The sequence below is a fragment of the Galeopterus variegatus genome, unplaced genomic scaffold, assembly GCF_000696425.1.
Source record: "Galeopterus variegatus unplaced genomic scaffold, G_variegatus-3.0.2 Scaffold1438, whole genome shotgun sequence".
Classification (NCBI taxonomy): Eukaryota; Metazoa; Chordata; class Mammalia; order Dermoptera; family Cynocephalidae; genus Galeopterus; species Galeopterus variegatus.
In genome coordinates this window covers 84,880-109,977 of record NW_007727549.1, presented here as the reverse complement: position 1 = coordinate 109,977, position 25,098 = coordinate 84,880, and the positions used below count along the sequence as shown (strand labels likewise).

The 25,098-nt window shown below is 50.4% G+C and overlaps 2 protein-coding genes across 3 annotated transcripts; both read right to left on the bottom strand.

The window, feature by feature from the left end:
* Window positions 1-2,054: 2,054 nt before the first annotated feature.
* Window positions 2,055-13,494, bottom strand: ABCF3 (ATP-binding cassette, sub-family F (GCN20), member 3). Its single transcript, XM_008576995.1, has 21 exons — window positions 13,288-13,494; window positions 12,916-13,063; window positions 12,690-12,769; window positions 12,144-12,190; window positions 11,820-11,917; window positions 11,597-11,719; window positions 11,156-11,422; window positions 10,760-10,840; window positions 10,615-10,674; window positions 10,459-10,515; window positions 10,326-10,348; window positions 10,163-10,218; window positions 9,849-10,049; window positions 9,677-9,753; window positions 8,536-8,580; window positions 8,323-8,455; window positions 7,640-7,728; window positions 7,432-7,523; window positions 7,098-7,230; window positions 6,863-6,950; window positions 2,055-6,767 (listed from the first exon to the last, which is right to left on the bottom strand). The coding sequence occupies exons 1-21, from the start codon at window positions 13,358-13,360 to the stop codon at window positions 6,609-6,611; spliced, it is 2,130 nt and encodes a 709-aa protein (XP_008575217.1). The 5' UTR covers window positions 13,361-13,494; the 3' UTR covers window positions 2,055-6,608.
* Window positions 13,495-15,799: 2,305 nt separating this feature from the next.
* On the bottom strand, window positions 15,800-24,771 carry AP2M1 (adaptor-related protein complex 2, mu 1 subunit). Of its 2 annotated transcripts, XM_008576993.1 has the most exons (12): window positions 24,655-24,771; window positions 22,552-22,668; window positions 20,447-20,712; window positions 19,604-19,686; window positions 19,239-19,244; window positions 18,903-19,038; window positions 18,662-18,803; window positions 18,058-18,177; window positions 17,818-17,953; window positions 17,618-17,715; window positions 17,043-17,154; window positions 15,800-16,405 (listed from the first exon to the last, which is right to left on the bottom strand). In XM_008576993.1, exons 2-12 carry the CDS (start codon window positions 22,623-22,625, stop codon window positions 16,271-16,273), a joined length of 1,308 nt encoding a protein of 435 aa, XP_008575215.1. In that variant the 5' UTR covers window positions 22,626-22,668; window positions 24,655-24,771; the 3' UTR covers window positions 15,800-16,270. The 2 variants fall into 2 exon arrangements, with proteins under 2 accessions (XP_008575215.1, XP_008575216.1); XM_008576994.1 differs by lacking the exon at window positions 19,239-19,244 and having other exon boundaries at window positions 24,655-24,763.
* Window positions 24,772-25,098: the final 327 nt, after the last annotated feature.

Below are 25,098 nucleotides of genomic sequence, written 5' to 3'. Positions count from 1 at the left end.
CACGTAAAATGTTTAGAAGGATGCTTTGTAGAGAGTACAGTGAATTATTATTGGGTCAAACTAAAGAGTGCTGTCTTACACTGGTGAAAGAGACTGATATATAAACCAGATACCAGTTTACTAATTTATCATTAGACAGTGCAGCTGACAGGTGGCCTGAAAACCCATTTTTCTGGTCAGCACATACTCTCTGGTCTCACCCAAGACCACACAAGAAACAAGTCCCAAACCAAAGAAGCCAGATGAGAGTGGAATGGAGTCAGGGGGAACGAGTGGATGGAGCTTAGGGGCCTGTGGTAACAAGCTCTGATGGACTAAGGCACGCAGTGCCTCTGAAGGGCAGGGCTTGCTACAGGGACAAGTCACAAGATGGCATCTGCCTCCTCCCAGGCAGGGCTGGAGGCCCACCGACCAGCACTTGCTTTCTCACCCCATCCCCTCTACTGCAGGACTCCGGTGTTCTTGATTCCAGTCATATCTCATGTGTTCTTCCAATCACTGTGTTCTTTGGCTTATTGTGCCCTAGTCATCCTGATGGTTCATATGTGTTCCCCCAACCCCGACACATACATATACCACCAAAACACAATTTACAGTCTCTTGACTGACTTCTACATCTCAACCATTGTTTGTTGGTTCTTACTAGTTGTACCCTAACATAACTTTACTCCTAAGTTCTGGAAGTCCATACTTATGCTGTGATTGAAAAGTTTGGGCCGAGCCCGTGGCGCACTCCAGAGAGTGCGGCGCTGGGAGCACAGCAGCGCTCCCGCTGCGGGTTCGGATCCTATATAGGGATGGCCGGTGCGCTCACTGGCTGAGCGCGGTGCGGCCAGTCTCAAAAAGGACAAAAAAAAAGAGAAAAGTTCATGGAGGGGGAAGAGTAAGAAATCTTTGGTGGGGAGAAGGTTTGGAATGACTACCCTCAAGGGTTCCTAGCAGTTAAGAAAAATCTGGGCTCCTGCACTGATGGAGAGTTACCACCCTGGAGCAAAGTCTTGAGTGATGGTATTTCAACGTGTGTGTGTGTGTGTGTGCGCGCGTGTGTGTACGTACGTACAGACTCTAAATGCTGCGTGTGTGTGTACAGAATCTAAATGCCATGTGTGTGTGTGTGTACGTACAGAATCTAAATGCCGTGTGTGTGTGTGTGTGTGTGTGTGTACGTACAGAATCTAAATACCATGAGAAAGGAATCTGAGAAAGGGTTCTTCTGGGCCCAGTGACACAAAACAGGAGGCAAGGACAGCTGTTCACTTGGCTGAGGCACTATGACTAAATACAGTGGTTCTCACCACAGAGCATTATAAATATCTCACTAAAATTCAACGAAGAAGTGAGGGTCACAACAAATACTAATAATCATCAAAATGGCTAACATGTATTGAACTGCTAGAAACCATAATGAGTTTTGCTCGTATTATCTTATTGAATATTCACCGTAACCCTACAATGCAAGGATCATTATTATTCCCATTCTATAGAAGAGGAAACTGAGGTGCAGAGAGGCTTAATTTGCCAAGATCACATAGCTATTAGATACTAGAATGCAGACTCAAATGCAGTTCTGATTCCAGGGCAGCTCCTTAATTTACAAGTTAAAAACAAATCAGATTCACAGTCACTCCCTTATTCCATGTTCAAAATACTTCCCCCAAAAGACTGAAGGGCACATGGCCCTGGATGTGCTGTGCTCACAGGCTTGTGTCACATGAGAATGTCATCCACTGTGTGGAATAGTTGTGGACCAAAGCTGAGAACAGCAAACCTGGATGTGAGAAGGCTGGGGACCCAGATATCTGGGTTCTTTCTCCATCTCTGCACACATAGAGGTATCTGAACCTAAGCAAGACACATCTTTCTGCCTCATATTCCTCTTCTGTAAAATGTCAACTCAGCAGAACCCACTTACACAAGACTATGAAGAAAAAACCAAAATAAAACGTTTGCAAAAGTATTCTTCAGTGTTTAAAATGCTGTAGCATAGGTTGACAAAGATTTACTTATTCTAGTTTAGGGTTTCAAAGCTCTCTCTATACACAGTAAAGCAGGAATCACTTCCAAACTACCCATTTATTAACAAAGAAAACAGCCACTTAGAATTACTGACAGGGCATGACCTATACATATTAGAATGGGCTTAAATTGCATGGTGATTTCTGCCTCGCCTCATGCACTCAGTGGGTGCCAGGCAGAGTCTCATGCTGTGTTCCTACACGCGTGCTTTCTGATGCCTAGCTCAGCAGGCGTGGTGCTCCTGGGGCCATCATCTTGCCTACAGTGTTTATGTGCACATGTGAGTCTGGGTGTCTCCAGACAAGGCTCCAGGTTGCTGCCTCCATCACTCCTCCCATGAAATAACACCTTTTGGATGCATAGGACTTTACAGCTAACAAAGATTTTTATTCCAATTACACAGGACCTTGCCTCATTCAATCCTCCAACCACCCAAAGAAGCAGGCATAAGGATAAGGATAAGGCATAAGGATAAGGATAATTTACTCAGGAGAGGTTGACTGCCCGAGACCATCAGTGGTAGAGCTGGGCTAATCCCAGTACATGACTCTTCCACTATACCACAGATTTTAGATCATTTATTTAATGAACAACTATTAGTTGGGCACCAAGCATCAGCCACTGTGCTAGGAACTTTTACTCGTCAGCTTGCTCTCCTGAGAGAAGCTTGTTCAACCTCCTGCCCACACAATTAATGAGTTTTAAGTGGTGGAATTAACAAATGATGACTACTGAGCACATCACATTAAGAGCCAGGCGGTAGTACAGCGCGGCAGGTAAGAGCAGTGCTCTAGAGCCTTGAATCCCAGCCCTGCCGCCCACTACATCAACTCCCTGCATTTCCTCATCTATAAAATGGGGATAATAATTGTGCCAGTTCATAGTGCTGTTGTGAGGACTGAATGAGTTAATATAGGTAAGCACTTACAACCACATCTATTACACAATAAGAGCCTAATAAATATCAACTGTTATTATTTGAAAGTTCCTTATCATCTTGAAACAAGGCTGGGGAACAGGCCTCTTGAACTTCTCTCTTCATGTTCCAAAGCTTTCATTTCAAAGATTCTGGCCAGAAAAAGTCTTCTCTAGTTGGGCCGAGTTCAAAAGCACTTGCTGAGTCTGCATACCATCCTCCCTCCCTTCTCCCCTCCACTCCAACGTCCTGACCCCCACCTCCTTAAGGATGGACTTTGGTAATGGGGTCCTTGCCTCTACTCTCTCTCCCTCAATGTCATTCCCTACTTCTCAATTTTCCTAAAATATTCATTTATCAAACATTTTTACTAAGAACCTATTATGTGCTAGGCACTGTAGTGGATGCAGTGATGAGCTGCCCAGATCCCCTCTCAGGAATGATGGACTTGGCCTAGCTCCTGAGAGTGCCGATGGCAGGAAGTCCTCAGCTCTCAGCCCCTGAGGGGGATTGCCTCAACTCAAGAAAACTTCCTCTCTCAGAATGATGTCTCCTCCTGGTAGCCCCAGCATCTAAAGGCTGATCACCTTAGCAGAATGGAGGCCTGACACACTGCCCCAACTCAGGACAGCTCTGCAGGGCTATCCCAGCTCCAGCGTGTGGGACTGACTGAGGCTTTCATCGGGCCTGGATTGCTGCTCAACCTCTCCCTCTGCTCAACCCTGTTCCCTAGGCCCTCCCTTCACAGGTTTTGATCCCAGCAGCACCCTGTAATAAATGCCCTGCATACTGCTTCCCAGGGAACCCAACCTGTGACAGGCACAGAAGATGCAAACAATAGTGAGCCAGTCTGGCCTTCAAGGATGTCAAGGCAAAATGGGGAGTGCAGTTCTAATGATGGCATGCAGCTCACAACGGAGAAGCACAAAGCACAACAGAAGCCCAGCTGCAGGGGCAGAGTTGAGTGGGGCCCATCACTACAGGTTCAGGGACCCCTAGAGGCCCATCGGCCAGGTTGTGAAAGACCTCTATGACCGAGGCCCACCCTGCTAGCCTGCTAGGATTTCCCACAGGTTCTGACATCCAATCTGCATGCTCAGGCTTGAGGCAGAGCTGGGCTCTGACGCTAGCTAAAATTTGCCTGGAAACCAGTGAGAACTTAGCAAAATGTTGTCTATGTCCAATAAATCTCAAGACAATAACATCACACTGAAATTAACAATTCCCTATCAAGCATCTTCAAGTACCTTGTAGACTGGTGCCAAAGGACCCACGGCCCCTCTACACCCTGCCTCCCACTGGGTACCAGCCAGGTTGCCTAAGGTGCTGGTGAGCGCAGTAAGGCCAGCAGAGGTTGGGAGGCCAGAATTTCAACCAAGACTGTGGGCTGAGGCCTTTCAACCTGGTGAGCTCCCGACTGGTTTAAAGCTCTGAAGTTGGCAGAGCAGCTCCAGTGGAAAGATGGCTTCTGGAATGGTTGACATTGGCTAGTGAAGGGTGTGGCTACCGTGATGCACAGTCTGGAGTGATTGAGGGCAACTTCCCACCCTTCCATGTCAGATCCTCTCCCCTTTGTCCTGTGCTTTCTGAAATGGAGCTGGCTGACTGTCATTTTTCCATCCCACAAAACAATATCTTCTGCCAACTCCCCTCCTTACGCCCCAGAAGATAGGGTCTTTCTCAGCTGCTGCAATTCATTTACCCCATCTCTCTGAAGTCCTGCAGCACCGGCTCTTCACATTTCTTTCATGGAATTGTAAAACTGGAAGTCAACTTGGAGGCCATCTAGTGCTCCCTCTGACCCAAGAGAGCACTTCTCTAGTGCCTGACAGGGCTAAAGAGCTATTAGTTTTCCTTCCTTTGAGCCCAAACTGGTCTACCTTGAGTCATTCAGAGAACATTTACTTCTTTTGCCATATAATAGTCCATCAAATAGAGACTGGTCACACAGGAATCACTGAGTGCTTATCTCTTGTGCTTGTCAGCAAATCCACACAACAGTCCTATAAAGAAACTGAGTAGATGTTCAAAAAGGTCAAGTGATTTGTTGTGGTTACCCAGTTAATATTGGTGGCCCCTTCTGTTACCTGTAGTAGAGCTGAGATTTGATCTCAGACCCAACTCCAACTCCAGTGCTCTTCAAGCACAAAAGCATATTCTGTGTCACAGACTGTTCAGCTGCACTTCCAGGGACTTAGGAATTGGGAAGAACTCCTCCTATAGGAGATCACAAGCTGAAAAGGGGCTGAGGGGATGAAAGCCTGGCAAACAGGCAGGCACAGATCCTGCAACGAATGGCTCCCAACTTACCCATCTGCAGGTCTGAAGTTGGAACAGAATGAGGAGGGCTGTGAGAAAGCTCTCAGGAGGGCTGAGAGTGCACATAGCCACAGACACGGCTGGAGGAATACCTCCTCTGGACTGCCGAGTGGGAGGGAAGTTGAAGAGACAGGCACATCAGTGGCCCTTATGACAGTTTCATCAGTCCACCAATGCCTGCTCTGTGGTCAGTCAACAGAGCCTTCCTGTCCTTATTCTCCTCTACCCCACAAACAGGTTTCTCTCCCCTAGCTACCTATACCACAATACCCTCAACAGCTCAGAGCCACAATCCCTTGGTTGAGCTTTGTGACTACAATCTCCACGAAGCCAGCAAGGTCATTCTGCTGACTCTGGTTTCTCCACTGTCACTGAGAGCAAAACAATGTCTCCATTTTAAGGTCTTTGAATAACAATTATACATAGCAGGTAAGTCCTCAAGAAATATTTATAAATCATACTACCTCAAACATCTCCTCTCCCCTCATAAAGATTGCTTAAATTGAAAACAAAGTGTTCTATTTCTTCCCATTAGGACCTATCATCAACTCCCACTCCCCAGGCCTCACCCACATGGTTAGAGGAAAAATGAAGAACATAAAACTACCAAAGCAAAATGGGGACAAAGATGGTTTCTCTTCAGCCCTGAGTGTCCAGATCAGAGCAGCAGAGTGAACCTGGGCCAGAAACCACTGAAGAAAGCAGTTGGCAAACCATGTTTAAGACAAGGTCACAAAATCAGTTCGAACTCCCAAGCAGAGCCCAAGACCCCTTCAGCTGAGACCGAGCCCAAGCAAGGGGAAACAACATCACAGTGATGCCAACACACTTCCCCTCATTCCACCAGCTCAACCCACCCCAAGGTCAGGCAGATGACGTCCATGCCCAAGCAGCCTTGACAATGTCTCTTCCCAGGGGCAAGGCTGGTGCTGCTGTTGCTTTCTCCATGTGATTGATACAAGTCACAGGAAAACGCCAATTAGAGAGCCCACATCCCTCAACAGTAGGCAAACACTGCAGCCCTGCCCAGGGAGCAGCAGAGATGAGGCAAGGGAGATGCAGGGGGAATTTAATTTACATAGCAGCCACATGGGGCCCAGTTAGCGCTGGGGCAGTGGGAGAATCTATAACCCTAGAGGGCACCCCTGACACCTTCCGTCTGGGAGACAAGTCCTCACAGACCCTTGGATGGGCTCCCCAGGTTGTGCAGAGGATGATCCAGTCGAAAGGAGAGATTTGGGAATAAGGCTGACCCAAGTCAGGGGAAGGCCACGGGCTGGAGCTGGTTGCCCATGTGATGACCCAGGGGTCTGAGAGACCTGTCCATGTCCTGGGCACAGTCCTCAGCCTGGGGGCCCTAGAGGAAGCCTTCACGGCGGAACTGTTCCTGGAGGATGGCACGGTACTGGTCAAATCCCCCCTCGACCCGGGTGATGCCGCCTCCTTCACACACCCACAACTCCTGGCACACTAGCCGGATGAAGCGCTCATCGTGGGACACCAGAATCACGCCACCCTGAAAGATAGGAGAGCAGGAGGAGCTCGGGGCAGTGGGGGCACTGAGAGGCACTGAGGCCTGGGGAAGAGTGGTCAGTGCAAAGGCACAATTACCCTGAAGTTGTTGAGAGCACGTCCCAGAGCCTCAATCGTCTCCATGTCCAGGTGGTTTGTGGGTTCATCCAGAATGTAGAAGTTGGGGCTAGAAGGCAGAACCCACAGAGGTTGGAAATTATGTGGTGGGGGGGTGGGAGAAAATGACCCTTCTGATACAAGGGCAAGAGGATCATTTTCTACTGGGTAAGGTAAGGAAATAGGAGGGCAAGAGTTCTAGAAAATGAGGCCTCACCAGGGCATGGTCATCTGAGCAAAGGCCACCCGGCTTTTCTGGCCTCCGGACAAGCTGGCAACAGGGCGCATGGCCAGTTCTCCTGAGATGCCATACCGGCCCAGCTGGTGACGATACTCCTCCTCTGGCCGCCCTGCAAAAGGCGCCCCCCCCCGGCTCCCTTCATCAGGTGGGTTCTTAGCCCAACGCCCTCTCTTCATCCCCCAGCCCTGCCTCCAAAGGCCCATGTCCTTACACCTAGACTTGGGCAGGCTGCTCCTCACCCACCCCAAGGTAGGCCTAGCTGCAGGGATCAGAACTGGCCCTCTTCCCTCAATTCAAATCCCTAACACACCAGGAAACTTTCGGGCCAGCAGTTCCACAGCACTGACATTCAGGTCCAGCTGCTCCACATGGTGCTGGCTGAAATAGCCAATCTTCAGATTCCTGTGGCCAGAAATAGAGGTGGAAATGGAGATGGAAGGGAGTGATCCTGCAGGAGTGGAGGCAGTGTGAGTGCATATGAGCACAGGCATGTAGATGGGTGTGGGGGTGGGCCTTACCGGTGAGCATGTCTGATGCCTTGAACAGGTGCTAGGTCCCCCATAAGCAGCTTCAGCATGGTGGACTTCCCAGCCCCATTCTCCCCAACCTATAAGAAACATGAGAACATTGTTAGAGTGTGCTGTCTGGAACACAGAAGGGAAAGAAATGAGAAGGGGGTCCCTGGTAGTCCCAGTGATTCCTTCAGCAATCAAAACAATATTTTTAAGGAACTGTACAGAAAAATGAAGTAAAGATACAAAGGGAACCAATACCTGAGTTTCTGCTAAGCACGAGGGATTTACTTCTCCTAGTAATCAAGTGAGGTAATTGTTATTTCCATTATAAAGAGGAGGAAACTGCTTGGTAACCAAGCTAGGAAATGGCACAGTCAGGATCTGAAGTCTGACCCTGAAGCCCATGGTCTCTCCTTGATTTCCCACAGTTTGAGAAAACTCAGAACTGAGACCAGTCAGATAAAAGTAATGTTCTATGTATTCATAAAATAACACATGCTTAACTTTTCATTCTGTAGGCATGGCCCTGTGAGGCTAGAGGACAGGGGCAGTATAAGTACAGCAAAGTCCTTAGCCCAGGCCCTGACTGCCATTCCTGTGGACCTCTGCTAGCTTTAGCCCAGTCCACACCACGTGTTGGGCTGGGAAGAGTCCTAGCTCATGGAACAGAGAAACCTCAACCATACCACACAGATGCGGGACTCCAGATCAGCAGAGACGGAGAGACGACTGAAGATGACATGTTTAGGATCATAGTAGAAATCCACTTCATCTAACTGCAGAATTGGTGGTGAGAACTTCTCAAACCCATCAGGAAACCTGCAGGAGGTGGGGGTGAGGAGCATGGGGGCAGCCAGAAACAAGAGCTTCCCCACCAGCCACTCTGGCCCAAAACTCACTTCATCACAACCTCCGATTCCTTGTCTACAGGTTTCAGCTCCGGTCTGAGGGGAGAGATGAAGTGGACTAGATTGATGCCTTTAAAAATTAACTTTATTTGTTTTTCTCACGCAAGTAATACATGTTCACGGAGAACTTCAAAAAGGCTTATACTCCTATCACCCAGATAATGTTATTTTAGAGTACATTCTTCTAGTTCACTATTCGCTGAAAAACAGAATCATCTTTTTTGTAGCTTTTTACCTCAATATATTGAGACATATGTCTCCATGTTACAAAGTTCTATGCGTTATGATTTTAAGCTCCTCCCTCTACCCCACCAGTAATTCTAGGAAGGTTGCTTCAAGATTAAACCCCCAATGCTCAATATCATTAGTCATTAAAAAAATGCAATCAAAACCACAATGAGGGGCTGGCCGGTTAGCTCAGTTGGTTAGAGCGTGGTGCTGATAACACCAAGGTACACGGTTCACTCCCTGTACTGGACAACTGCCGAAAAAAAAGAAAAAAAGAAAGAAAATGGTTTGGCAGTTCCTCAAAAATTAAGCATGGAATTACCATGAAACCCAGCAATTCCACTTTAATATGTACCCAAGCAAACCGAAAACATATATCCATACAAAAACTTATACATGAATAATGTTTACATTATTCATAATAACCAAAATGGAAACAACCCAAATGTCCATCATCTGATTAATCAATAAACAAAACAACAAGAAATGTGGTATATCCACACAATGGAATATTATTCAGCTATAAAAAGAAATGAAGTACTGGTACATGCTACAACATGAATGAACTTCAAAATTATTATGCTAGGTGAAAAGAAGCCAGACACAAAAGGTCACGTATTGTATGACTCCATTCCTATGAAACATCCAGGAATAAGCAAATCTATAGAGACAAAAAGTAAATTAGTGGTTGCCTAGGCAGCTCACTAATTAACCCTCCAAGAGCAAGGTGCCTTCCTGCAGGGGAGGAAGTTAAAGTTGGCTTTTAGCACCTCTACCAGCAGCACAGGAGACTTAGCAAAGGGGAGACTTAGAATTGGAGGGAGGCAGCAAGGGATGGCCTGCAAAGTGAGGGAAGAAATGAAGAGAACAGGAGTTGGGGCATGGCCAAGGACACTGTACTCACAGCTTCTCCAGCATCTTGAGTTTACTCTGCACTTGAGAGGCCCTGTTGGCGTTGTAGCGAAATCGGTCGATGAAAACCTGTGGAAGGAGTGCAGGCATGGTCAAGCTCCCTCACTACCCCCAACTCTAATACTCACGGGGTGAGACACCCCCAGCCCTGCCTGCTCCCACACCTGGATGTGCTGGCGATACTGCTGCTGTGCCTCATATTCACGCTGCTGGTTGAGCAGCCGCTCCTGCTTGCTCTTGATGAAGGTCTCAAAGTCTCCCCGGTAACCATCTAGCCGCTGGCTGTGCAGGTGGATGATGTCTGTGGCAATGGCATTCAGGAAGTTGCGGTCGTGGGAGACGACTAGGATTGTGGAGGGCCATGTCTGAGGGATCACAGGATGGCAGCCCAGTTTGGGAGGGCAGTCAGTTCCCAGACCCCCAGATATCTTGGAGGCAGACTTTCCCCAAACCAACTCTAGCACCTAAAGGCACTCACCTGCAGGTAATTCTCCAGCCACAGGATGGCCCTTACATCCAGCATGTTTGTGGGTTCTGGAGAAGGGGAGCACACACTTGGGATTGAAGGTCTGGAGAACTAGGAATTTGGATGCTACCACTCTTCCCCACCCCCAAATCGGGGTGCCCCATTTCAAACTCACCATCTAACAGCAGAAGATCTGGCCTATGAAAAAGAATACATAGCATGAGGTTTTAGATCAGTGACTCATTGCCCCTCCTAAGAGCCAAGGCCCATCCTACATAGGAATCCATATACAGGCCCAGGAGACTCACCTGGCAAAGAGGGCCCGGGCCAGGGCCAGTCTCATTCTCCAGCCACCTGAGAACTCCCTAAAGAAAGAGAGAACCACATTAGGGGTGGATGTTCATTAGGAAAAGCAGGGACAAAGCCAACAGTGTTCAGAGCCAAGAATGGCAATGGCCACTTACCGAGTGGGCTGCTGCTGCATTTTAGGGGTAAAGCCAAGCCCAGCAAGAATGACTGATGCCCTAGGAGTGAAGAAATTGAAGAACCCAGTTAGAATAGTTCACAGAAGGGAAAGGTGAAATCTGACAGAGGGGGAATTTTTAATACCTGGCAGGTGCCTTGTCAGCCTCAATCTCTTCCAATTTGGCATAGATTTCTGCCAGCTGTGCAGCTTCAGAGCCTTCCACCCTGGGAGGAAGGATAAAGAGCAATCAGCCTGAATGTGGGCAGTCTAGGAAAATGTCCTGCACCCTATACATTTGGAAAGCAGGCCACTGGCTGCCTTGTTGCTGGGACATGAATAGAACACAGGAAGGACTTGCCAAGGTAAAGAGAGCAATGTGCACTGTGGAAAACACAAGGGATTGAGAGTCCCACAGTGCCAAGTCATTCCAAGCTCTGCTGATTACTAGGATTGGCAGGTGAATTATGGGTTGTGACAGCATGGCAGGCACTTTGTGAAGGACAGCTGCTGCCAGTTATTCCCTAGCCTGGAATCCTCACCTGCCAGCAGCAATTTGGGCGCTGAGTTCCCGCTCCCGCTGTAGCAGGTCCTCTCGCACGTTGTCACTCTCCAGCACACTCTGCAGGGCAGGGGTATCATCTCCAGCAACCTCCTGCTCTACATGCAGCAGGGAAATGTGGGCTGGAACCCGCAGGCTCCGGGTAGCCAGCATCTTCAGTAGCGTCGTCTTCCCCAGCCCATTCCGTCCCACCAGCCCATAGCGGCGGCCCCATGCCAGGTTCACATCCGCTCCAGCCAACAGTACCCTGCAGGGGTGGTAGAAAGGAGACCAGGGTGCTCTAGAAATAGGTTCACAGCAAGTTTAACAATAGATACGTGATATTGTTTTTAGCCCCATTTCATCCCTTCAAATTCTCCTTTAATGGGGTGTGTGTCTGTGTGTGGAAGAGGAATGCCACTCCCCACCACCATGCTCTCACCTATCGCCAAAGGACACATCAAAGTTCTCAATCCGCACATCATAGGATTTGTTCTTGCCAGATGATTCCAACCGACTCTCCTTTCTGCTGCCTGGCTGGCTGGCTGATGCTTCTTCTAAGACTCTTTTAAAGAGAAAAATGGATAGCTTTTACGTTTCCAGCCACCCTTCCATCCCAGCAGAGACTGCTCTGCTCTCTTCTGAGCCCTTCTTCCTAAACTCACAGAGGGTTGTTGATCTTGACTGTGTCCTTCTCTGAGCGCTTCTCCTGCTTTGCCTTCAGTCGAGCCTCGGCCTTCTCTAGCTTCTTTGCATTCACTGTCTAAGGGTCCAAACACAACCACTTCACTGTAGGGTGCAGGCTCAGAAAAGAACCCCCAGAGAGAACACCTCAAGTAAACCCTTTCAACTTAGGCATGATGAACAGACTCAAAGACTCAAGGCAAGACATACTCAGAAATTCTCTCAAGAGATACTCCAATATTTAGACGGTCAACTCCCACCCCTACTATAGACAGAACCCCCCCCCCTTTCTTCTTCCTTCTCACCGAGGACTGTTCCCTCTTTAGCAGTCCTGGAAGTTTGGTGCCACAGTCTGTAAGCGATAAGAAAAGCAGTCACCTTCTCCCTGAGGGAAGGGAAACTAATATTTTGAGTAATTAATATGAACCAGGCAGAGACACAGACGTTTTCAAGAAAGCTTTACAATACAGTGGACAGATAGTTATCATCCTCCATGAACTAAAAAAAATAAATCTCACATATAAGGATACAGACTGGGACAGATAAACAACTCTTACGAGATCACACAGTTGGTTAGAAGTTGTAAAATGGGCGTGGCAGGGGAGAAGGTGAAACCAAGTTTGTCTAGCAACAAAACCCATATGCTACCTACCATACCCAAGAGCCTGAAGAACCCTCCAATCCTACACTACCTTCAACACAGTAAAGACATCAACTAGCTCCTACAATCTTGTTTCTGTGGAAAAGTGATAGGAGTCCTGAGCTGCAATGGGAAGGGGGCTGGGTGGGGGTGGCGGGGAGATCGAGAAAAGGACAGAAGGCAGCTGGTTCAAATCTCCCCACACTCTCACCATAGCTCTCTGTTATCTTTGATAACTGGATGGGAGCGTCCAGTAGCACCTGGCTGTTTCCTTGGCTCTGTGGCTCCGCCCTACATGGGTAGGGATATAAAAGCGCAGAGTTAGGAGTTGAAGGTAAAGGCTCTTAGGCCATCAGACTTTCTTCCATGCCCACCTCTTGTCTCCGAACCGTTTGCCGTCCCTTCGCCCCCATCAATCCCTACTCCCTGGCACGTACAGGCGCAGAGTGTTGTACATGCGCTGGCACACGGCTCTGATGCCCTCGTCATCCTTGCTGTCCCCGGACACCTCTTGCAATAGTTCCCCCACAGCTTCCACCAAGTCATCCACAGACTCGAAGTCCGCGCTGCCGCTGTGCAAGACGCCTGGGCCAGGCAAGGCAGGACGAGGAAGATACCGGGTAGGGTGGACATACAAATAGTTTCAGTCACCGAACCACGGGCCCCAGTCCTGGCTCCAGACTCAACCTACCCTCCGGACAAGAGGTCATGCAGAGGTGAGCCCTGGCAGCGGTCCTCGGCACTGCCCTTAGGTTTTCCCCATGACCTTCACTTCGGCCTCCCCAGCCAGTTGATTCAGTTGGGCTCACCCGTCACGTAGTCGAAGACCTGTCCGTCTATGTCGGGGAACTCGCTCCGCAGGATTTCGGCGCAAGTCGCCATGTTCCAGTCGGGATCCCATCAGCGCAGTCGCCGTGAGACCTCGGCCTAGGCCCGCCCCCTGCCCTTCCCCCCGAAGTCTCGCACCTCCTTCCAAAGCGCACGCGTAGTAGTGACGTAAGAAAGGAGCGGAGTGCGCGGAACCCGGTGGGCGGAGAGAACGGGGCTAGAGGAACCGTGCGCACGCGCCGCTCAGAGTCTACGTCGAAGCTGCCCTTTCTGCGCTTGCGCAATGCCGTTTCCGCTGAAAGATTAGCCACATGTGCCACTCTCGCTGCTTTCTGGGAGGTGGAGGTATGGGAGGCGAGGGGTGGGGCCGGGGCAGGGGAGCTCGGGGTTTATCAGGGCGTGGGACACCGGTGGTCCGGCGGGTGGGAGCCTCCCAAGAGACAGGCGGCTGATAAAGCACATTGAGTTTGCTAGATTTTATGTCCCCTCTCGAGGTGCGTGTGCCTCTGCGCGCCCCGCCGAGTCCACTCTGGAGCCCGCCGAGAGCTTTGCTGACTCACGGCAATCCCGGAGCTCTCAGAAGAATGCTCAGTTATGTGTATCCGCCGGTTTTGTCACAGGGCCCTAGGGGCTTCTTGTCTCAGCCTGGTGCCCCACTCTCCCCGGCCCCTCCCCTGCTTGACCAGCGCTCAGTCCTATCACACTTCATGACAATTCAGCCAACCATTGCGAATTATGCCCATTCAATTCTTCCGTCACCCCAGGACACAACCTCACCCTCCAGCAAAGGGCAAGAAAACTAGATCGACAACACGCCTTTGTAAATTCACCGGTAAAGCAGATTTCTCTGCACCCTGGATCTCAGTAAGTGATAGTAAAAGGCTATTTCCTTTCACCAATTCCCTCAGGTGGAAGTTAGGAATATCCATAAAATGACGATACTGCTTTATATTTAATGTGAATATTCTTCCAACCCGGCTCTGAAATTGGCACCTAAAATTACATCATTATCCATTCATCCTTTTGGATTAAGTATTGCCACTGTGAGGAATCAATCCCGATATTTAAAGTTTAAAAAGCTATTGAGCTTCTAGATCTAATAACCATTTTACAGGAAATACAGGTAAAAAGGAATATGTTAAGTGACATCACGGAGATGCAACAGGCAAATTCTGATAGGGAAACTACAGAACTTCGGTTTCTTCAACAAAATTGCCAGAGCTGAGGGGTACCATGGATTATAAGATTTTAGAAGCATTAACCAACGACACTGGCCCTATTTGGATCCAGATGCAAGTTGTGAAAAATTTTATAGGACACCTGGATTAAGTGAACACAGATTAGATGTGATATTAAGGAGTTGGCCATGAGCTGATCATTGTTGAAGTTGGGTCATGGGACATGGGGGTTCCTTATATTATTCTACTTCTGTTTATGTTTGAAATCTTCTCTAAAATATTTTTTAAAAGAGCTGAAACTTAGCAAGAGAAAACTGGTGAGGGTAAATCTGCTCTTTTATCTGCCCCAGCACACAAGCAGAATATGGGACATTCCCCTCAGGGAGCAGTTTTGTAAGAAGCCTGGGGAAAATCAAATCTTTCCCCTTACCACCTACCCACCAAGATTTGGGAAGCCTGGGTAAATGGGAAAAAGATGGAATTAAGGGGTCAGTTTCTCCAGATGGCTGCAAAACCAAATATTAACCTTGCTTAATCTATACTCATTAGAAAACAACTGCCGAAGGGGCCGGCCTGTGGCTCACTTGTGAGAGTGTGGTGCTGATAACACCAAGGCTGCAGGTTTGGATCCCTACGTAGGGATGGCCAGATAGCTCACTTAAAGAAGCCTGGGGAAAATCAAATCTTTCCCCTTACCACCTACCCACCAAGATTTGGGAAGCCTGGGTAAATGGGAAAAAGATGGAATTAAGGGGTCAGTTTCTCCAGATGGCTGCAAAACCAAATATTAACCTTGCTTAATCTATACTCATTAGAAAACAACTGCCGAAGGGGCCGGCCTGTGGCTCACTTGTGAGAGTGTGGTGCTGATAACACCAAGGCTGCAGGTTTGGATCCCTACGTAGGGATGGCCAGATAGCTCACTTAGGAGAGTGTGGTGCTGACAACACCAAATCAAGGGTTAAGATCCCCTTACTGGTCATCTTTTAGGAAAAAAGGAAGAAAACAAAACAAACAAAAAAACACCTGCTGAAAAGTGAGTTAGGGAAAGAATCTACCTGGGGCCAGGTAGGGTGGCATACCCTTGAGGCTGTTTTCTTCCTAGAGGAGCCAGGAGACCTGGGACAACACCATGAGAATGAGGGCTTGGGTGGCCCAGGAAGGGCCTAACTATTAGGACAAGTCAAGACAAGAACCTTGAGAGTATTCAGAATAGAAAATCTACTTAAAGCAGCCAGCATGCGAAAATGTGGGAAGAGCAGTCGCACCAGTTCCCCTCCCCATGTAGCTCTTGATTCAATACTTAGCCAATAACTCCACTCTAGAGTTTATTGGATTTAATAACTGGACAAAGTCACACATGTACAAAATGAAGCTCACACTATCCCAAAGCAGAGTAGGAATTGAGGGCTGGGGATTCGTTACTGGCCTTTGGGGGAGCTCTGAGGTGAGGGGCAGCCAACCCTTCCACTCCAGAGGTGTGGCCACAGGGTGTGGAGGAGAGGGGACCCACCTGGCTTTGGTCACAGAACTCAGAGTCTGGCACTAGGCCAGGACAGATGGAAGAGCAGGAACCTCAGAAACTACCCTGCCAAGGGAGCCCAGGGACTACTCCACCAGTCCCACTCGTCATGTAGTTGGTCCAGACCTAGATTCAGGGGCTGGTGCAAAGGGAAGGCAGCAAAGCAGGCGGGAGGAGGAGACACTGATGTGTGGTGGCGGCTGGGAGGCACCCAGACCTGTGGAGAAGGTTGGGTGGGGAGGTGGGCTAGCTACCTGGAGGCAGCTAGCAGCGGGTTTCATAAATGCCACTGCGGCCAATGTAGCGCACCCATTTGATGACATCATGGTCGCTGTAGTTCAGCTTCGGTTCAAACACCTTCAAGTAGCGCACCTTGAGGCCAGAGGGCGCGAATGGCACCTGGGCAAGGGACAGCTCCAGTTAGGAATGTGGCTTTCCTCTCACAGCTGCTCTCCACTGGGAAGTTCAGAAGCCCTGCCTTACCTTATCTCTACAACAGTGTTTGAATAGCTGGGGTGGTTAGGAGCCCTCTAAGAGGTTATAAAGAAGAAAGCATATCTAAGAGTAACTAGCAATCAACTTGGGTTTGAAGTTATGCCCTGCCTGTGTTAACTTGAATCAATTTCTTTAGTCAGCAGGAGGCATCAACCAAAGAGATGCCTTAGGATGTGCCTATCCTGCTCAATACTATGGACTTACAAAAGAAGGTGAAGAAAAGGTTTTATCTGTACAAAGCAAAGTCAGCCCATTGTCCTGTCTGTAAGTAAACTTTGTCTTACCTGGCATTCAAACAATCTAAATTTTTTTAGAAGAATTGTTTTATGACAAGCCAAGAGAGATCAAAGATTTTTTTCAGTGTGAACAGGAATTTGTATTAAGAGGTTTGAAGGGGGGAAGAAATGGGTCTATGAATTAGTCACTTCCTCTTTCTACGGCTCAGTTTCCTCATTTCTTAGGTGCAGAGGTTGATCTGAGTGATTTCTAACATTTTTCCCAGCATACCCTGCCATGGCTCTAGGGCCCATTTCTGCCATACCTCAAAGTTCATGGAAATGGGGGGTCGAGCCCATTTCTTCTTGTCGTTGGTGGGCAGAAGCTCAATCTCTGCGCTGATCTGCGATTCCTTCATGCCTGCCATACGCTTGATCCTGGGAACAAAGGGGCAATGGGCGGCAAGTGCCTGCCGTAGCTTGGAAGAGTTTCAAGGGGGGTTGTCCATTTCAAGCAGGGAGAGAGCTTAGGAGCTTGTAGGTGGTGTGAGGAAAAGGAAGAGTGGTCAGGACCCTGATGACCACTTGCTATGGAACCTTGGGTCTGTTACTCCTTTAGCACTGTGAGCTGCAGTTTCTGCTTTGATATGAGCATGCTATCCTTTGCTCTATTTCTGACTACTTCACAGAGCTATTACAAGGGCAAGTGGAGAAATGCTAAAGCATCTTGAAAAATAAACACATCCAAGTGCAGGCGTGTATACACACACAGGTGTAAGGGCTGACAGCACAAGCAGAGGCCCCCAGAGAAGCAAACAGGCACCCCCGCCTCCCAACCAAGAGGATGAAAGGTGAAACTTAATAAGAGGGTACACTATGGCCTCATGAAGGAAAGACTCACTTCCAAACGATGGCGTTCTCACTGGCCTTGTACTTGGCTTTCCCCTTCATGCAGATCACCTGCACCCCGCTCGTGTTCAGTGGGGTTGGGATCCTCACCTAGAAGTGACACACCTATAAGGAGCTCTGTCAAGCCCAGACATCAGCTGCCTTTATTCCTGGAGACAAGTTCTTCATCCTCCCCAAGCTCCTTGTTCTCACCTCAATCTTCTGAGCCAGCAGTGAGGGTTTGAAGTTGGACTTAATGACCACCTTGACCTCCAGTTTGGTGCGTCCCACTTCCCGCACTAGCGGAATCACTCGGAAAGGAAGGATGATGTCCTTGGTGGTGCGATACCTTTGGGGATGGGGGGCAGAGTTGGCACCGCAGAGCTTGTCCCACTCCCTCTCCCCCCTTCTTTGCCAGCAGCACCCCCTGCCTCCTCCACACCCTCGTGGCACCTCATGAGCTCAAACTCTCCATCTGGTGGGATGAAGCTGATGCTGCGTTCAGAGTCAAACTTGCTGAGTCGCACACACTGGTGGAAGGTGCAGTCATCAATGGCAATTGATTGCTTACCGCTGCAAGCAGGGGAAGAAGAGGTCTATTGGTACAGGAGAGTGGCAGGTGTCAGTCTGGGAGACCAACCCATCCCAGGCTGACACCACAGACTTTGAAAAGCTGCCAGAATGCAGCTTTCTGATTCAGGGCTTCCTGCTGCAGAGTTCAGGACAAGTGAGAGCTTTACAAGCTCATCATTGCTTGAGAGCCCTGCTGCTTGGGACTCAGGTGTTGCAGGCACATTGGACAGAGGCCATCAGTAGGTACAGAAGAGGCCTCGGTTCTGGGGACCAAACAAAGGGATTTGCTCTCTGAGGACGGTAGGCTGAGGACAATCCCCTCATCTCTCTTTGCACAGATGCCAAGAGCAATCAGCCAAGCACACCCTTGAGAAGAGAGTTTGCAATTACAGCGGAAATGAAGTCCAGAAGGAACTTCTGATTCATCAGGCCCCGCTGAGCTCTCCAAGGCCCACCCTTTCCCACCAACTCCCAATTCAGGCACCTCTTGCTTGTTTCATCGGCTGTGCCTTTCCCCTGCTTTTCAATGACAATCTTGTCATTCATCCCAAACTTGCACTCAGGCATGCCACTCAGGTAGCTCTTCATCACCACCCGACCCGACACATGGGCACTCAGCACCTGCCCTAGTGGTAGAAGAGATAAACAGGAGCATCTGAGTCAGGCAGCTCGGCCCAGGATCCTACCCTGGTCCCCCTCTGGCTTCACCATGAGAGGACCCTCACCCTGTGGGGACATGAGTAGGTTCACACTCTCCAGCACATCCAGGAAGAGCTCATTCCGGCGATACTTGATGCCCTCCCGCCGCCAGCCGATCTGCCCGGTCACCTGGCTGGTGATCTGGGACTGTTCTTCTTTTGTCTACATGGGGGGTAAAGGCAAACAGCAATGGCCTCACTCCTCTCTCCTTTCAATCATCCTGCCTCTACCCCCTCTCTACTCTCATCCACGCTTCTTTCTAGTCCGCACCCTGTAACCCATTGTCCCCGACAAGTCCCACAGGGCAAGAGCTTGAGAAAATGGAGCAAGCTGCAAGGGTGGAAGCTGAGGGTACAGCTTACCTGATGCTGGAGGCCGAGGGCCAACAAGGTGCCCACAGGAAGCAGCAGGGGAAGCAGAAAAGAAGGAAGAGAAGGCTATGAGACTTGGATCCTGGAGGAGGGCCCAAGCTCTCTCCTCCCAAGGAATACCAGGCCTCCAGAGTTGCTCACGCTTCTCCCCCAGTGCAGAAGGAAACTGCTTGAGCTGTATTTCCAGTAACAGAGATGCTGAACAGGGTGAAATAGGCCTGCAATCATGGCAGGAGGCTCAAGCCAGCACTTCCTGTCACAGGCAGGCTCATGAGTCAGCTCAGACAAAGCTCGGGCCAGCTGGGATGAAGGGAGGTTGGGCTCCACCTTGACTGTGGTCTGTACAATCCGAGTACCTGACTCTTGATGCCCTGCTGGGTGATGAAGGTTTTCAGTGCGCCTGTCTCAGAGTTCTGTGGATAGCCAAAGTCCAGGATTTCTGCAAAAGCGAGGGAACCATTAGCCTCTGGACAAAGCTGAAGACTCCTTCATTCCAATCCCTCCCCTGGCCTGGACACATCTGGTCAGCACAGCTCCTAAAGACCATGTGGTATCATCTGTAGCAAAGTTGTTCAGCTTTGTAGCATTTATTCTGTGACTTGTGCTTCATAAGAAAAAAAAATGTTTGATTTGTTTCAAATAGCGAAATCGCAGAAGAGTCATATGGCCAATGGGTGAGGGGTCAAGAAGCCCTGAGCCCTAGTTTTCTCTAGAAAACAGAGATGTTGGGAAGGTGGAAAGACACATACTTAAATCACATCCTACAGAGGAACAGAGGTAACAGTGCACCCCAAGGAGCCTGTAATATCTCATCCTTCCCCAGACTCTGAAGCAGCTGTTGAGATGGAGAGCTGGGAGGACGGTCAGTGAATTGACTGCCAGTGAAGGCCCAAATCACAAAGGAAAGACAATGAATACAGGAGGCCCAGCCACCAAATTCCAGAGTCAGGTTCCTAGCCCCCGAAAGACAAAAACTTCCCTACCCCTATCTGCTGGCCTATTTCTGTGTTCAACTTCAGAGCAGTCTTTAGGTCTGGATTTGAACTGGACTTCTCAGGGGCACAGAAATCCTAGCCCAAGAGACCAAATACTCAGGAAAGAAAGTTCAGAATGTAGTGGGGCCTCAGATCTGCTCCCACGTCCAAGCCAGGCCAAGTCAGGTCATCCCCACCCCAGGCCCACCACCCCACCAGCCTCACCATCCAGCAGCTCATATATGAGCACAAAATTGTTCTTGATGTTCTCCTCACTGATCTTGCCAAAGTAGGCAGCCATTACGTCACACATCTTATAGAGGAATTCGAAGACCATGGCAGCGTTGACATTCTGCTTGGTGACAGCTGCCAGCCAGATGTTGGACCGCTTAACATGGAAGAAGCTGGTGCGAGCGATGTTGGTGACAGGGCTGCGCACCTGTTGCCGGGCGTGAATAACATTGACCCGAAAGGCGTCCACTGCGTTTCTCCTGAGGGAAAAGGGTGCACAGGGGCTGCTCAGCACCCAACCAAACCTCACCAGATGGAAATCAACCACAGCTGCTAACAGCCCTACGCTCTTCACTGCTGGAGTCTGACACGCACTCTAACACCAATGCCTAAAGCACTAGGGTGGTTCCCTTCTTATAACTCCCAGAAGGGGAATGGGAGGAGGGCCTGAGCTGGTTTGGTGTCTGAAGGCCATGATAATAGGGAAGTGGCAACGACAGCAGGATGGATGTAACCTCAATAAAGTGAGGTTCATCAGGTTTAGTGAGGTATGTTCCTGACTCCCAGGCCTGGCCTCAATTTCCCAGCTATACTCCAGCTGCTACCTCTCTAGCTTCCCAGTAACCTCCAGGCCCAGGACAGAAAGACACTCTTCTTCTCCAGTCCCCCCACTAGCGATCCCACCAGTGGGGAAGGCCAATTCCCACATAAGTTAGACAAAGCCAGCATGACTTCAGAGAAGGCTCTAATCCACTGGGGGAGAAGCATTAAGGGGCCATAGAACTGTGCCACCCATTCTTGTCCAGGATCCAACTCCAGAGCAAGTTCAGGGGATAAAAAATGATGAAGAAAAACAATGATGGGGGGCAGGGCCCCCCACCCACCTGTACCTGGGCGGCAGCTTGAGAAGCCGCTTACCTATTGCTACGGCAGCCAATGAGATGGGATGAGAGAAATGACGCCAGCAAGAAGAGGAGAGTGACAGCAACGAGAGAGAGGGTTAGACACATGACACACCAGGGAGGGCAGTACACACCATGAGGTGGAAGCAGACAAGACATGCAAGGCGGTGTGTGACCTGGCCTTGACTTACCCAGGTCCACCTAGGACAGGAGGGATGGGGGTGGGGGGGTTGTGGCCAGCCAGCTTCAGACAGGCTGGGTCTTATCACAGTGCTAGCTCATACCACAACACCAGCCAGTGGACAAACAGCCACAAAGGCCAGGCCAGGGCCAGCCCATCAGCCAGGAGTCAAGCAACTAGGGGCACTGGAACAGGCTCATTCTGTGACTATTAATCTCAAACTGTTTGAGGAAGAAAAACAAGGCAGCAGCAGCCAGAGCCTAATCTCATTAGAGATACCGAGGCTAGAATAGGTCCCCTCAGTCAGGAAAGAACAGCGGCATGCAGCATGGGGCAGAATGAGAACTAAGGCTGTGGTTCCTTGTGAAGGTGTGAAGGACCCAGGACATAAAGCTGTTCTGGGTCTACTCTGATAAACCAGAAAGGGCAGCCTGGCCTCCCTTCCCTTCCCTCAATGACCAGGAGAGTGCCTCAAGCTTACAACCTCTGCTCCAGGAATGGCCAGAGGAACTGAAAACAGCTGAGTCAGCAGCCTGACTTGTCAGGGAGCGGGAGAGGATTCGGCAGTCTGAAGAGGCTTTCAAGAGGATCCAGTGAAGGCTCTCAACATGCGAAGGGCTTTTGAGAGCAAGACTTAGAAGGATTAGTAACTCCAGCCTGGCCATTAACTCCACCCACTACAGACAGATCTCCCTTCTCCTCAAAGGAGGAATCAACCTGCCTGGGCAAAAGCACCCATCTCCAGCAACCAGGCCTGTAATGAAGGGAAACAAGGGGCAGGAAGGGCAGGAGTTCCTAAGGCTGTGGGAGCCAGCCATTCCACAGGCCCCACCTAGCAACCAGCACCACCAGACCTAATGGGAACCGGGCTGTACAGCTGAGCTTCCAGGATGCAGCCAGCAGTGGGCCTGGCCCAAGTCAAGCCTGTGGTGGGTCCTGCATGCTGAGGCTAGGAGTCGGGGGGGGTGGGGGTGGGGGGTGGTAGGGGGCACAGCTGGCTAAGCCAAGGGACTCACCCGATATCATCTCGGTAGACACGGGAGATGAGCACCTCCCCCTTGTGATTATAGATGAATAAGCCTCCAATCATGGCGGCAGCTCAGTCTCTGTGGCCCATCGCTCTGAGAACAGACCTAGGAGGGGGAGGGGTAAAAGAAGCCCTCAGAACTCCTGCCAACGTCCTCTGTGGGATTGTGCAGGTCACTGTCGAGCTTTTTTCCTGACTCAACCCTCCAGCAAGTGACCCTGCAGCCCTCCCAGGCATGCCCCTCCCTTCAGCCAGGCTCCAGTTCCTGTTTACCCCACACTGGATAGCAGAAACAGAGAGATTTAGGCCTAGGATTCTAAGGCCATTTGACCCTCCCTCTTCTGGGGCTGAGCCAGAGAGTAGCCCCCGCCCCCTCCTCACAAAGCTGAGTTCGCCCCCCTCCTGTGCAGACTCTCACTCAGGCTCCAGCCATGAGTCACTGAGAAGGCCTGCCTGCGGCTGCAGGAATGGCAGTAGGAATTATTCCAGTTGGTTCAGGTCTGGGGCCCCCAGGCACAACCTTTACATCACCCAGTTTCTCAGGCTCCACTACCCTTCTGAGAAGGCAGCAGGGCCTGAACCCCTGGCTCTTTAACTCACAGAAGTCTAAACATTCCAGGAAAGGGTGTGCAGGATGGGAAGAGGAAGAGAGAAGGGAGGCCTTAGGCCCTGACATGGACTTGGGAATGTGGCTTCAGCCTCCCCCAGGCAGTCAGATAAGCAGGCAAAAGAGCAGAGAAGAAAGGTCTCAGCAGAGGCAGACTATACGTCAATGACCCAAGCACTGACTACAGTTATTTCTGACTATCCCTCTTTCAAGAAGCTCTGGAGTGCAATAAAAATAAGAATGGGGGCAGGAAGGGGGTGGGGGGTGGTGTAGCTTCATAAAATTAAGAAAATCCAGCTGAAATTGTGATTCCAGACCTATAGAGTCACTCACTTCTGGTCTGAGTACCTATAAGCAAGGGGCAGGGATGTCAGAATGCCTGAATTATGCAAATTACTTGGGTCAAATTTAGACCACTTGAGAAGAGAAAGGGGTTAATTGGGTTCTGGAGTTCCTGGATTAACGTTAGTATTAATTTCACAGAGGCAGTTTAGCAGACTTTTCTAAACTGGAAAATAAAGCATTTTACTGTGGCTGTCAGTCTCCCAGACCAGCGAGAGGTCTCCCAAGGCGGTAGATGCATCCCATCCCTCCCTCCCAAAGAGGCTGGGAGAGGAAATGCAATATGGAGGAGAGCCCTGGGCAAAGAACCAAGTCCACAGGTATCAAGTGGTAGTTAGCTCAGGGCACCAGACAAACAGAGGTGGGGGCCCCAGCCAGAGATGGAATATTTAGTTAAGGGAAAAGACTGGCAGCAACAGCCAGGCAGTGAACTCAGGTGAGCCCATGGCAGCAAACAGGGCTGGTGGGGGCACCTACAGGAAGGAGTTTCCGGCATGGAAAAGGTCAGTGCTTTGAGGAGGAAAAACCGGCGGGGAAATTGACAATGGTGAATAAAGGAAAGCTGGGGAGATGCAGCCTGCTTTGGAGTTCAGTTGCAGGCATGAGAGCGTAGTGGGCTTTTCGCCCTGGGGAGGAGGACTTCACGGGAAAAGATGGTGCCACTGGGTGCGGGGACTATCATAGGTCTGAGAAAGAAGAGCCGCGGGGTGTCACTGAACTGAGAGGAAGGGGTGCTGCACGCTAAGAGACCTGTCACAGTCCAAGGAAGCGGCACAAGGGGGTGTCACTGTCCTAGGAGGTGGGAAAATTGCCCTGGCGCGGAGGCGGTGGTTAAGGGGGTTGTCACGACCCTAGGGAGGGGGGCGCCGCATGGCGTACCTGCTCTGGGAGGATTTCAGTACGTCTCCCTCTCCCGGGAGGCGCCAGAAGGGTCAGGTGGAGGGCACCGTTCTCCGCCTGTCCTGCAACCGCGCCCCGGGCGCCCCCGCCCCACCGTCAGCTCCCTCCCGGGTCTGAAGGCTGAGGCCACTCCCGAGCGTGGGCAGCTTTCCGCCCAGCGTCGTGCAGGGAAAGGCAACGCTGGGCGGCGGGACAGGAGACCCGCGGCGTCCCCCCCCCCACACGTCCAGATCCCCAGCTCACCTGGTGTCCGTGGACCCCTGCTTTGCCGGCCCAGACACTCTCCGGATCCCAAGATGTCCGCCCGCACCCCGCTCGCCTGCCCGCTGCCTCGGCTTTCACCGCAGTGCCGCGGCCCCGCCCCGGCGTCAGCTGCGCGTGCGCGCCCACCCCCCCATCCCGCATGTAGACTACAAATCCCGGCAGGCCCCTCGGCCTGCTCGCTTACAATTTTAAGCTCCCTAGGTTTAGCTAAACTACAACTACCGACTCTCTTAGAGAAACCGCCCCACTGCTGGATAGGCGTGGTCTTACCCCGCCCTACCCGGCACACACATCCCAGTATACGCCACTCCACCCACTTTGTCATCCTCACTGGGCATTCTGGGAATTGTAGTCTCTGCAATCCTTTCTGTTCCTATTTCAGCGTTTTGAAGAGCCTCGGAGGATTAATGTCATTCGTTGAAG